The following is a 13,286-nucleotide window of genomic DNA, read 5'->3' on the forward strand; positions in this document are numbered from 1 at the left end:
ATGGTGTAATAGTTTTAAGTTGGAGTTTATTCACTTCTTTAGTTGGTTTCGTGTAAGGAAAAATTCGTGCGGGACTGGAATTCGGTGCGGATGCCTAGTCAGCGATCGCTAAGGCAATATGCGATAGCGCGTCCGAGAATGCGCTGACCAAAGGTCGCGAGTGTGGCCAAAAAGATGCAATAGTCCGCATTTCACTTTCCGGGAACTTGATATCGTCCGATTTCTCTTTAGCCAATTACGAGTGATTGGCTGTGGAATAAAAGCCGGTGTCAGAGAACGCACGAGAAAATCGTTTCAAGTAGTGTCGCGGAGGCTCTGCGCGACAGAGCATTGCCTGTGTATAGTTAATAAGAACAACGCCGGTTGTAATAAAAGTGTGGTACATCAGTGAAATAAAAAAAGTGTATTTCTTTAAAGGAAAAAGTATAAAATAATATTATTTATTCCCGGCGTCCTACCTTCGCGGCATCCCCGATCTCACGCGCGGTAACAACGCGTTCCCGTTGAGCGCACATAGTAAATTAACACGTGTATATTTCATCAACAATCATTCGATGTGTGTCGTAATGTGACGTGACTCAGAGAGACACGCGGGTCAAGGCGTGAGATTATTATTATTATATGTAATAAATTAATTGCGGATGCACTCGAAACAATCAAACCCATAAAATCTTATTTGTAGCGCCACTTTTCGACAGTCGTATTTCTGCGTTTAATCGTGAAAAATATACCACACATTGATATTGCGTATCTCATAATTACCACGCGCACAATACAGAGTGTGTTGTTACCGCGCGCCCTCCGCATTCACTGATAATTACTGCCGCAAAATGCAAACCGTGCAATTAGCCGTGCGCTTGAGTTAACAGATGTATATGTAATAGTCCGTGTATACGTATACACATACACACACACACACACACACACAAAAAGCGGCGGATACACACGTATCGTAGATTCGCAGCGTTTTCTCTCAATATTGCCGTCTGATTACCGCGCGGCTTGCTCCACTTTCCAACTTTAATTCATCATTTGCGTCCTTTTTCAAAGAGCTTTTCATGGTAATCAGCTCTTGTTCTGAAAATTATGTTTTTTGAGGAAAAACGTTTGTGTGTGTGTGTGTGTGTGTGTGAAATATCCCTCTCGGGATTTTTCTCTTTTTCTTCGTTTGTCTCGAGAGTTTTCCGCTAATTGTCGAAACTACTCAAGTTTTGCGCAACTGGTTCTCGCGCACAAAACAAGAATCTTGAAATTCTTCTTCTGAGATTTTAATAACTCGCACAAGAAACATCGCATCTCCGATGAGAAAATGACGAGAGCAGCATCGGGGATCTTCGTTATAATTCGAACGAGTGGCCGCTTTTAAATTACCATGTCAACTTAGAAAGCCGACGACGGGCGATCCGGGAAGCAATTTAGGTGTATAACCTTGATGTGTTGCGATCGCGGGGAAATGACTTGACGAAGTCGGTTCGCATTAACTTTGTGGCTGACGAAAGTTATGCGCTTTAGATCAGTCGTACGAACGACTCCGGAGTTGATTGATAAGAATGCGCGCCGACCCACTTCGGGAGTACTTTCATTTATACGCCGTTGCATGACTGCCCCGATCGATTAGATCTCGCAAATTTCACCGATTTAGCTTCGGTGTGCTCGTGAGAAGAAAAAAAAAAAAATAAGTATCGCACGTAGTCTAGAATCGAGATAAATATGGTGACATGTGTGCCATGTACATTTTGCCGGTTCGACAGGTTCTTTTTCTTCGCGAAATCGCTTTAGCGATATGACGAAAGATAATTATAAGGCAACAGATAATTAAAACTCAGCGTGATTAAAGAATGTCACAGCTCTCTCAAGCAATTTTTTACATAAATATTATGTTATTACGTCAAAACATTTACATCTAAATTCAAAGGTGTTTATTAACTATTTTCAAACACGAAGCACGTAGAAAATGAATTGAAATGCTCGATATGATTCTTGTTAATTCGCGGATTGTTTGTATCTCTAGCAACGATAAATTTCCGGAAATTTGCATTTATTACTACGAAAGTAGGAAGTACGTCGATATTTCATTTCCTCGAATCGCGGCGGCTCATAATAGTCTCCGTAATAAACTCGTTATTACGCAGAAAAAAGACAGACAAATATTTCCTGACCGTGCGGAGCAAAATTGGAAAAGACCCGGATTAAACAAAAAAATCTCTACACGATATTCTCACGCTAAATTAGACCTCGCGGGGACATTTCGCTCGTAAAACGCATTATTAATCCGATCACGCGCTGCGCTGCGTCCGATTTACCGCTAATGTCGCGCATCGATAATTAAACCGAAACAATATTTTTCACCCGTCGGCAATTACTCATTTTCGCAAATTCTGATTGCACTCTTCCGGAAGGGCAACGCTGATTAATGAAACGCGGCTCAAAGTGGGTGCGAAGAATGAAGAAAGAGAAAGAAAGAGATAGAGAAAGAGAGAGAGAGAGAGAGAAAGGGGGAGAAGAGGTCCAAAGGGCTGAACGCAATTTCAGCCGTCAGTTCTCGCGGGAAGATAACGGAGTGCTCTCGGGAATTTATTCTCGGGAGCCGATCATCCGTGAGACAGACGGCGGCTTTTTGTCGTCACCTCGTTACGGCTAACGAATGACTTTTCTGCCCGCCTGCGTTTTCACGTTCGTCGCGCGTTCGCAGAGTTCCTCTCCGAGAGAGATGAGCTCATCCGAGATTTATGAATTTAATTAAATCGCTATCAGATTCAATTTAATCCCGTACTGTTCGCGACTAATGGTCAAATAACGATCTCGCGCGCACGCGCACGCGGTAGTCATTATTAGAAGATTTATAGAAATCTTGGTTGAATCGCAAGAACAATGTGTGCGTATTTACACAATTGTAACAAAAAAACTAACTGGTACCTCAAGGCGTTCGGATTGCATATTGCTGCGATGATTGTTGCACAACTAAATCACGCAAGAAACGTTAGTTAGCTGAAATAAGGAGAAATTATAGAAGGTGGAGCTCGTTAGCGGGTTTTTAATTCTTGTACTTATTTTATTTACTGTACACTTTTACTCAAGTCTTGTTAAGGCATGTGTAAAATCCCTTCTATCATTCAATTAAATCGATGCGTCGTAACGCATAAGTGCAGGTGTTTATGAATGTCCGTGCTGGTTGATGGTTTGAGTAAGCGCGAACGTGCAAGTACATGCAACATAATGCCATGATGCATTTACCTTCACGGGGGCACGAGTTCCACGCGAAATGAGATTAGGTTTCGCCTAGGACTGAGTGCATATATACAGCGAGCGTTTTACGGGACCACGCAGTTTAGGAGCGAGGGAGCGTCAGCTGACTTTCCAAAAGCCTGAAGTGCAAAGATCGGTATTGTGTCGTGTTTTTCATCAACAATTCGTTGATTGATATTAATAATTGCTGTGAACAAAGTGTGACAGATCGAGTGGTTGATTTAAAAAGATCCGGACTCTAATCTCGATTTTATCAAATAAGTCAAATATCGGGAGATAGAAAATAAAGTTTAACAAGATTATATATTTGTTGCAACTACACTACTGATATTCCATGATAATTGAGTGATTTAAATATTATGCTTGTTTGAGTTTTAATATTAGTTTCATTATATATAAAGAGAGAAAAAGATTTTACTTAAACAATTCTTGCAGTACCAAAGTGCGACTGAGACTTGCTTCACATCACATAAAAAAATTTACATTAACAATTATAAATTTAATATATTTATTCAACACATATATATAATTAAACATATGTGTGTAAATGTAAATTTATATATTGGACTTATACTTTGTAAATTTAAATGTTTGTAGATATTAGCGTGATTGGTATGTGATTGGAAAGTATTACAGTAGAAAGTTACTTACATATTACGTTGAGACGTGCTTCATAAACGCCAAAACAGATAAATATTTTTTGTAGTGATTTATTGAACTAAACTGAACCGATCTAATAGACTAACCGGTCTAATAGACTAACCGGTTTAATAAGAAAAAAACTAAATTTACATATTATGTAATATATACATATATATGTGTGAAATGCAATTTTATCTATATCTTATATTTTTGTGCATAAAAAATACATTGTTGCGACATAGTTGTGATATGCTTCAAGTTTTTTTAACTGCTGTAATTAATTTCAAGAACGTGTTCACGCACAAATATTAAGAGAAAGAATGTTATATTGTTGTCATTATATAAATGTATGTAAAGTAGTGTCTATTATAGAAGGGAGGGTATATTTTCTTGAAAAAATAAGTTACTAGAGAAATCAAGATGTGTAATAGCGCGCTTGCACACATATTTACATAATTAATTACACGATACACATCTTTAATTAAATATCTTAATTATTTTTAATCAAAAGTTTCTAAACAATGAAATTATTTTTGTGCACGCAGACATTCAACAATAATAACAACAATGCAATACTACTTCGTTTGGAATTGTGTTCTTGTTCTCATCTTCCTGGTGTTCCGGATCGAGAACATCGACGGGATTCAATTATGGGGCATGCAGTACGGTCGCGCTCCGCTTTTGGAAAAGTTTACGTGGAAAACGATGGACTTTGCTTATCCGGACGAACGCAGCAGACAGCTGGCAATGACAAGGGGCGAATTTGTGCCGGAGAATGCTCTGCCGGTTGGCATCGAGATCTGGAGGAACAAACTGTTCGTCACGATACCGCGATGGCGCGACGGTGATTGTCCCGAATTATTAGTCATTAATTACGCGACTTCGCTATTGTTTTCGATTTAACATCTTGCGACGCGACAGACAAATGAACCTTCGTTGCTAAAAAAAAAAAAAAAAACTGCAGCGACGCTTCAAAGTCAGGAACCGGAAACAGACGCCGACATAATACACGGAAGATCGCCATAGGAGGTACACGCCTCGATTCCCGTCTGAGCGACTTCCGGCCCGCGACAAAAAGCGCCGAAAACCGCGAGTGCGCTCTCAATAGGAGCGTTTCTGCCTTTGTCGACCTCCACCTCCGCGAACCCTCCCTCGAGGTTCCACCACTCCCTCTCGTCCCTCTGCCCTCCTGATGGAGGGAACGAGTTTATTCAAGCCCTCGCTGCCCTTTATTCACTCGATCTTTTTGCACGGTCTATGTTTATTATATGTTGGCGCGCGCCACCGTTTTTTCTGTCGCACAAAGACCGGACAATGACGGCGGCATGCTGTAAGATCTTTAATATTCTCTTTCTACTCTTTTCCTCCCTCTTTTACTTCCTTCGCAAACTCTTCGCAATTTCTTTTGCGCATTTTTGTTTTTCACGTTTCTCTTGCATTCCTTTCTTTGTTTTATTATTTTCTATGTGTTATAACGTGATTACATTTTTTATCGCCAAGGTTTGCCTGTGCGTTTCTCTTTGACGTTTATTACCTTGTTCGAAAGTAATAATTGCGCAATAGAGACACGAGTAACGCGACGGAAATAAAAAAAAAAACACTTTAAGAGAGATTGACGTTTCGTGTCGCAGGAATACCGTCCACGTTGAATTACGTATCGTTGGACGTTAATCAAGGTGAATCGCCGAAGCTGATACCCTATCCAAGTTGGGCCCAAAACCAGGCTGGTGCTTGTGGCAGTGGATTGACTACCGTTTACAGGTGGATTTTTATCAATTGCGCGAATGAGTTGATTGAAAGACAGTTCGATCTACGAAGAACGCGATGTTTCTTTGTAGAATTCACGCGGACACGTGCGACAGGCTGTGGGTACTGGACACCGGGACAATAGGAATCGAAGACACAACCATACAAGCCTGTCCTTACACCTTGAATGTGTTCGACTTAAATACAGACAAATTGCTGAGGCAGTACAGGCTGAGACCAGAGGACATCAATCAGGTAGAAGGGCTGCTTTTGCGTTTCTATCTCGCGTGTCTTGCAACATTCTTCTCTCTAAAGAAAAAACACTTTTCAACACCGTGTATTTTAATTGTTCTTATTTTTATTCACGCAGAACACCTTCATCGCCAACATCGCGGTCGATCTGGGAAAAGGTGGTTGTGACGACGCCTTCGCTTACATGTCTGACGAATTGGGCTACGGTCTGATCGTGTATTCCTGGCAACAGAACACGTCTTGGCGAATAACGCACAGCTACTTCATGCCGGATCCTCTGGCGGGCGATTACAATATCGGGGGCTTGAATTTCCAGTGGGGAGAGGAGGGCATTTTTGGAATGAGTCTGTCACCGCTCGCGGAAGATGGCTATCGAACGCTCTTCTTTCATCCTCTCAGCAGTAACCGGGAATTTGCGGTCTCCACGAGGATCTTAAGAGACCAGCAGTTGTCGCAGAACAGTTATCATGAATTTCAAGTAATTTTTTTACGTGCTTTTTTGACCTATACGAGCCACTGTCTCGTTTGTGGATTTGAGTAACGAGCTATTTATTATTAAGTTGTTAAGTATACTGTTTGAACGTTTCAACTAATTTGTACAAATATTATTAATTTTTGAAATCAAACATAAGACGTTCTCTTAAAATGCGATAACGTCTTGTGAGCATATTTTTTTTTTTTTTTACATTACCGTAGGTGTTGCCATCGAGGGGACCGCTTTCTCATTGCACGGCGTCGGTGATGGACGAGAACGGGCTTCAGTTCTTCAACTTGATCGATCAGAATGCGGTCGGTTGCTGGAACTCTATGTTACCTTACGCGCCGATTAATCAGGCGGTTGTCGCCAAACACGACGAGGCTATGATATTTCCAGCTGATGTCAAGGTATTACGGCGTGACATTTATCATCTGTTTGCATCAAAAACACTCGTTGTCTTCAATTTCTCACGCTCTTTGTTGCTCTACTTCCATCGCTACAGATAAAACACGGCTTGCTCTGGATCATATCGGACCGGATGCCGATTTTCTTGATGTCCACTCTGAATTACACAGATGTGAACTTCAGAATTCTCACTATGTCGGTTCAGGCGGCGATCGCCGGCACGGTTTGCGACACCATGCCGTGGAAACTGTTTAACACTAATCGAATCTGGTGGGACTGACACCGCGCTGCATGCTGTTCTCCGCGTTCGATTTGCGGCAATACGCTCAAATACGCACGCAATCTTTTGTACTCGAGATCGTGTTTATCAATAAACTGAAAAAGAACGAAACCGCGTTTGGGAATATATTTTTTTTTCTCCCTCTCTTTTCCTCTTTCTATTTTTACACTTCCTTGAGGGCACAGACTTTCTTGGATATTAGACGCGCCTGGACACGTAAAGCGGCTCGTGCGGCACGAAAATGGCGAATGGATTGCCGTGAATCAGCATCGGGCCCAACCCCGCAGGAGTCAAATGGTTCAACGTGCCCCATTAGTTGTGGCCCTCGTTTCCGATAATTTGAAGGCGACCGACCGTTTCTGCGGCCTGATATACGATCCGATATTGCTTCCTACGAAAATTATCCGTTTCACGCCTCCGCCCGTAAAATATGGCCACGCGCTTCGTCCGTTTTTTGTGGAGGGAGCGGGGATTAAGAACACTTCCTTATTGGGCACACGTAACGCGTAAATCTGTCATATTTCGGCACAAAGTAACGTACAAAGTAATCGAAGTCGATTGTCAAAGATCTTTATTACAGGCGTAATATTGATCTCTGTTTTGATTTCTCGTCGTTTGCTAATAATATCGCGCAAATGCATCGCGCGCGATCTTTTTCTTTCGGATCGATATGATTCACGCATAGATCACAGACGAGAGAGATTTGTGGATAAATCAAAATTCCTCGAGTTCTTCTCGAGCGTAGCCCTTAAATTTACGTAGCTGCGGCTCGGTAGATCCGCACGCCTCGAATGCTAATTCCGGAGGATCGATAAATCGATAGATCGCAGCGCTCGGGCCCGACTAACTGGCGATTAGAGGGCGAGCGCAGATACGTACGCCTCGCCGATTGTACGTCGCGATATCGGGCGCGTTTTCAATTTGGAAAACGAGTCTTTTCGCGTGGTGCAACGTCTCCCGATCGTGATAAGGTGGAATCTTAATGGCTCCCGGAGCTGTCTCGTTAGCGCCTGAGCCGAGAGCGTGCATTATGGATCGAAAGTCAAGATCGATCGGATCTTTAATGAATTAGATATGCGTTCGAGACTCTCCCGCTTGAAAAGTTCCCCTCCGGGTTTGCTTTTTATCCTTTTCATTATCGGCGAGTATGTTACATGAAAAATTGTGTGCGCGCGCGCGGTGTCGTTAAGTTTCTCTCTCGCGAAAATCTCTGACGATAAGAGGTTTTTTATCGCGTTCGCGATATTAATGACTCTGGCGACAAAATAACTCTTGTAGAATGGGCACGTGAAGAAGTGCAATTTCATACAATAAAAACAATGATTTACTACTGTACTGTGTGATCTAAAATGCGTATATACAGCAGGTCAACTCGCCTCGGATTCTCGAAGGGCGTTGCTCATCGCTTCGTGGACGCGAGTCGTAAAATCACCTTTGAGTGATGAGAAAAAAATGGGAAGGTGCGAAAGAAAGGTGGCCGCTGCCCGAAGGTAAACATAAAAAAAAAAAATTGGTTCGAAACTGCTGTGCTGATTACACGTTATGTGCGAAAATCTGCCGTCGCAGTGGCGTGTCCCGAGTGCGCCGAACCTAGAATGTTCCAAATCTTTTGCAAAAGATGATTTTTTTTTTCTATGGATAGCATCTGTGAATCGTGTGTAATCAGTTGTTTTGTGTCTTATAAAAAATTAATTCGTATTTACGTAGTTTGCAAATATTTTCAAATATGGTTTTTTGAACACACGTGGAAAATTCTGTTGTGTAACATCTGATGCAGAAACTTGAACAAAAATAAAGATATAAATTTTAATAGAAATACTTTGCATCAGACAACTCGGAGAGTTCATTTGTAATCGCGTGAGATCGAACGGAAACGCCACAATCGAGATAAAAGATCGAAAATTTTTTCGATACGCCACTGAGACGAAGAACCAACGTTCGAATTTCAGGGCGAATAAAAGTACACGGACGGCTCCGGATTTCAAATCAGCGCTATCCCTAGGTTTGTTTTAAATTAACACCTACCCCGCGCGCGCGCACGAATGCACGAGCACAAAGCACACTTTAACACCTTTTTAAAAGATGGCTGCACGGTCAGTCCACTTTTTTGTTCATCGGCGCCAGTAATTATGGGGTACCGGCGACGACGTGAGTCTCGTTTATAAGTTACTCTCGACCACTCTCGTATCTTTCGATCTTTTTTTTGATTTATTTGTCTGACTTTAAAGCAGATTCTTCTATTTCTTGAACTGAAATCCCTCTTTCAGGTCTGCAAAAAATCAGCTTTGTAAACGTTTTGAAGTGAGAAATCGCAACTATAATTACACTGACGTTATGCAAAAAAGAAGAATATTTGTACTTACGTACTTCTTTGTTGTCTTCAGCAATCATAAATGTGTCACAGATTTTATTCCCGGCATATGACGCATTGAATTTTATTATCAATGCCTAGAATAACATTTGAATTACAAAAATATTGAATTTTATCACAAATATTACGCATAACAAGGAATTGATGAGCATTTTTCTCGGAATAGGTGCTTCCATCTGTACAAGAAACCTTCAAGATGAACGCGCCGTGCTACGGTCTCGACCGAGAACCGCTCTAGACGCACGGAACATTTTCCTCTTTCATGTGCTGCCTCTACTGTGATCACGAAGAAGTAAAAGAAGATAAATAAAACAAAAAGTATAAAATTCACCAAGTGATTTCTGATATACAACAAAAACAGATTGTAAAAACGTACGCGAATTATTAAATGCAAAAATATTCAAAGGATTTAAAAATCGACACTTCTAAGTTAAAGCTTTAAACTGACTTAAACCTTTGAAACCTTGTTTAAAATAGAAATTTCAAAACGCGAAGCACAAGTAATGATCATTGCTTTTGTTGTACTTAACATTTCGTCTAAATTAAAGTGGATTTTATGAGCTACACCGGCAGTAGCGAGTATAAAAATTAAAATAAATATTTAACAAACAGCAATTTTAGGAATGTTGGGACGTTTCGATTATTTATTTCTCTTCGTTAAAGCCGCTAAAGTTGATGTTAATTCAACCAGAAAAAATTAACAGAATAAACGTAACTAGATTCTCGAGACGTATTACACTCTGTTACACGGTCGACTTTATTAAACTAATTTTGATAGTACAAAGATTCCACATCCGTCAAACTTTAACAAAAGCTCGTAGATAGTTCTCAACATTCTCATGTATGAGCGAACTTCGTGTTATTATAGACACTGCGTTACACACATATTATACACGTATATGAAAGCTCTTTATAATTTTAACTTGATACGAACTTCTCATTTTCTTTCTCTTTCTCTCTGATGTTCTTTGCCGCAAAAACAACGAAGAATTAAAAGACAGACACGAAAGTAACACAACAAAAATGTTTTTCTTCCCGAGCCTGTTTGAAAGTGAAGTTGAGAATACGAAAGGATTAAACGCATAGTACAAATGCTGTTTTATTAGAATTTGGGAGGAATTCCTTTGAGGAACACGAACATGGAGATTACGTAACCACATTGTAACCACGTTGCGTTGAAATTTATTACGTTCTCTGCATGCACGGCAAGGGAGAGAAATTGGCCGCTTAGTGAGCATAAAAAAAAACACAACAAAAAGAAAAAAACTTTGATGTATTCAAATCCGCAACTTTGATGTATTCATATCCGCTCTTCGATATATACATATATCTCGCACCATCACGCGAGAGTACAAAAGTTGAACACAATTTGTTTGCACAATAAAGCAGAATTGCTTTCACATTTCAAACGTTAAATGATTTTACAAACAAAATAATTGATAACCAAAATAAAAAGCGTATTTGAAACGTGACAAATAACAAAATAACTGAAACGCAATTTTTCACCTTTAAACAAACGATTAACGAAACAAAAATCAAATAAACAATCTATTCATTTGTCTTTATTGAAACATATGAAGTTAAAAATTAACAAAAGAGAGAAAGAGAGAAAAAAGTGAGATACTTCTCTCTGGTGTTCATGAATCGCGCGAGATACGCGGATCGCAAAATATTTCGTTTCTGACTGGAAGGAAGAAAGTCAGATCGGTGAATTTTTTTAGATGCTGCGTTGGCGAACTGTTGTATGGCTTTTTCCAAACGAACGAATGTTGTTTTACGTTAGTGTTCCGCGCATACCCGTCGGTCGAATTAAAGCTTATCTGCTTTGTTGATCTTGCATTTGCGAACGTACAAATTCATGGTCATTCGGCTTTGGAAAGGCTGCGCGAAAACTCTCTCCCGCGTATTTACAACGAGTGTCGGTGTAAGTTAACTTAATTGAAATGCGATATCGCGTATATATATATAGTTGCTCGAACAGCGCGAATTAAAGGAAATTCCGCGTATTAAGCATTAATGTGTTGTGTTCACCATTCCGAGCTCGATCTAAACTGTATTTACCCAATCAGCTTTACGCTGATTCCGCTCCGCGCGCGCACGGAATATACGTTCATGCATACGTTCTGAATGAATATATATCGCGCGAAAAAGATCAGTTTTCTCGTGTTTGTATGTACAGAGCAATGCAATATCTGATAGTTAACGAAAATACAATCTTACCTAAAAATATCAATTTCCTATTCCTCATGTAGCAGCGCGATAAGTAAATCTCTCTCTAAAGCAGATCACTCGCTTCAAGAAGAAGCAAGTTATAACATCGCCGAAAAAGCTCTCTCTCTATCTTTCGGATCCTTTCTTACTTATTTCTCGCTGTCTCTTTCTGTCTGACTTTTCTTCTCTCTCTCTTCTACCACCATTTGTATCTGTCGGTGCGCGCCGATCTGGAACACGAGCAGTAAAAGAACCTCCAAGTACATCCCATAAATGGTAGAAGAAAGAAAACGATAAATTACACGTAACCAAGTATCTCGCGCACATTTTTATGAGAAATTGCGACTCCGTGAAATCGAGACTACTATCCGAAATGCGAATTAGACTTTATATATAAGCCGCGAGAACTTGTAGATACAATAATTTATATATTTGGTTTTTAAACTTTTTTGTTGTATTGTCTTCAGATTGTGAGAGAGAGAGAGAGAGAGAAAACGTGGTAGCAACAAGACGCACTTTCTCGTACTACAAACTTCTCCTAAAAGTTAGTTAAATTTCTCGATCAGAGCAAACGAACCGTACACTTCCGAAAAGCCGCGACAGTCAGAAGTTGTTTCCAACTTTCGTGTACTTACGAATTTATCGATGTTGAGAGAGCTTTTCGTCTGTGCGCGAATCTGTTCGATGTTAGATAATGACTAGGTTGAAGTGTGCCTCGTACAGCGCATCATAGAGAGCTGATTTTACTAGATCGACGAATGCGTCCAACGTTATATACGAAAACCGACTCGTAATGCGGAATACTCCGCGCAGTCGCGCTATATGTACACGCGCGAGATCAAAGGAGCAGCAAATATAGGAAAGTCTATTGAGAGACGCTAGTAGAGAAGCAAATAGAGAAGCTAGTCCCTTTCTTTCTCTGTCTATCTGTCGTTCTATCTTTCTTTAAATAAATCCTTAGTAATAATATCCCATAAACAAGGATTTTCATTTTGGTTCACTCTGACAACAAATTTTGCGGAAAAGATAACAAGAATATAACGATTGCAATTTACAATGTTTATTTTAGATGTTTTATTCTCACTCTGGAAGTAATTCGAAACACGCATTTGTGACGTCGCGGTTCCCGCGATGGAAGCGGAGAGCTGAAAAGCTGATGTGCATCCGCGAACGTGATAAACGAGGCGTGTTTAAAATTCGAAATGCTCACAATTCGTCTTCGATTCCTCTCGATTGCCTTCGAATTTGCCTTCCGTGAGTTTATGCCGTGAGAGATCGATCGAGTTTCCCCATGTTCGGATTGTCGCTGCGAATGGATAACAATGGCGCTCAATGTCGCGTGGTCAAATAGACGTGGTCGACAAAGCGAGAGAGAGAGAGAGAGAGAGGGGAGATCGAAAAAAATAGAGAAATATTCATTTTATTACTCACGGCAGAACAAAAGTGAACCGTAATAAAAAATCCCGCGCAACTAGTGACGCAAGAATCGCAGTTTCTTCTTTCGACACAGAAACTCTATACAGTCAAGCAAAAATGCATGTTATCTCGAGACAACAAAACTTTCAAAGCTGTGCAGCTTCGAATTTCAAAGTGACTGTGTGTCATTGAGGGGCGGACTATTCGACACAACAATAAACGTCTTAGAGCCAAATAAA

The 13,286-nt window shown here is 40.5% G+C and overlaps 1 protein-coding gene across 2 annotated transcripts; it reads left to right on the top strand.

Moving 5' to 3' along the window:
- Nucleotides 1-298: 298 nt before the first annotated feature.
- LOC109853842 (protein yellow-like) lies at nt 299-7,160 on the top strand. 2 transcript variants are annotated; one of them, XM_020426367.1, is made up of 7 exons: nt 299-423; nt 4,434-4,732; nt 5,520-5,649; nt 5,727-5,889; nt 6,005-6,364; nt 6,583-6,771; nt 6,867-7,160. In XM_020426367.1, exons 2-7 carry the CDS (start codon nt 4,456-4,458, stop codon nt 7,047-7,049), a joined length of 1,302 nt encoding a protein of 433 aa, XP_020281956.1. In that variant the 5' UTR covers nt 299-423; nt 4,434-4,455; the 3' UTR covers nt 7,050-7,160. The 2 variants fall into 2 exon arrangements, with proteins under 2 accessions (XP_020281956.1, XP_020281948.1); XM_020426359.1 differs by lacking the exon at nt 299-423 and adding an exon at nt 3,278-3,382.
- Nucleotides 7,161-13,286: the final 6,126 nt, after the last annotated feature.

The sequence above is a fragment of the Pseudomyrmex gracilis genome, unplaced genomic scaffold (genome assembly GCF_002006095.1).
Source record: "Pseudomyrmex gracilis isolate BER0280 unplaced genomic scaffold, ASM200609v1 scaffold_2, whole genome shotgun sequence".
Classification (NCBI taxonomy): domain Eukaryota; kingdom Metazoa; phylum Arthropoda; class Insecta; order Hymenoptera; family Formicidae; genus Pseudomyrmex; species Pseudomyrmex gracilis.

Bases quoted from the DNA above. Each gene is read 5' to 3' on its own strand.
- LOC109853842 (XM_020426367.1), top strand. From the start codon at position 4,456: ATGCAATACTACTTCGTTTGGAATTGTGTTCTTGTTCTCATCTTCCTG. The intron at 4,733-5,519 runs GTGATTGTCCCG...TTCGTGTCGCAG, and splicing joins GATACCGCGATGGCGCGACG to GAATACCGTCCACGTTGAAT. The intron at 6,365-6,582 runs GTAATTTTTTTA...ACATTACCGTAG, and splicing joins ACAGTTATCATGAATTTCAA to GTGTTGCCATCGAGGGGACC.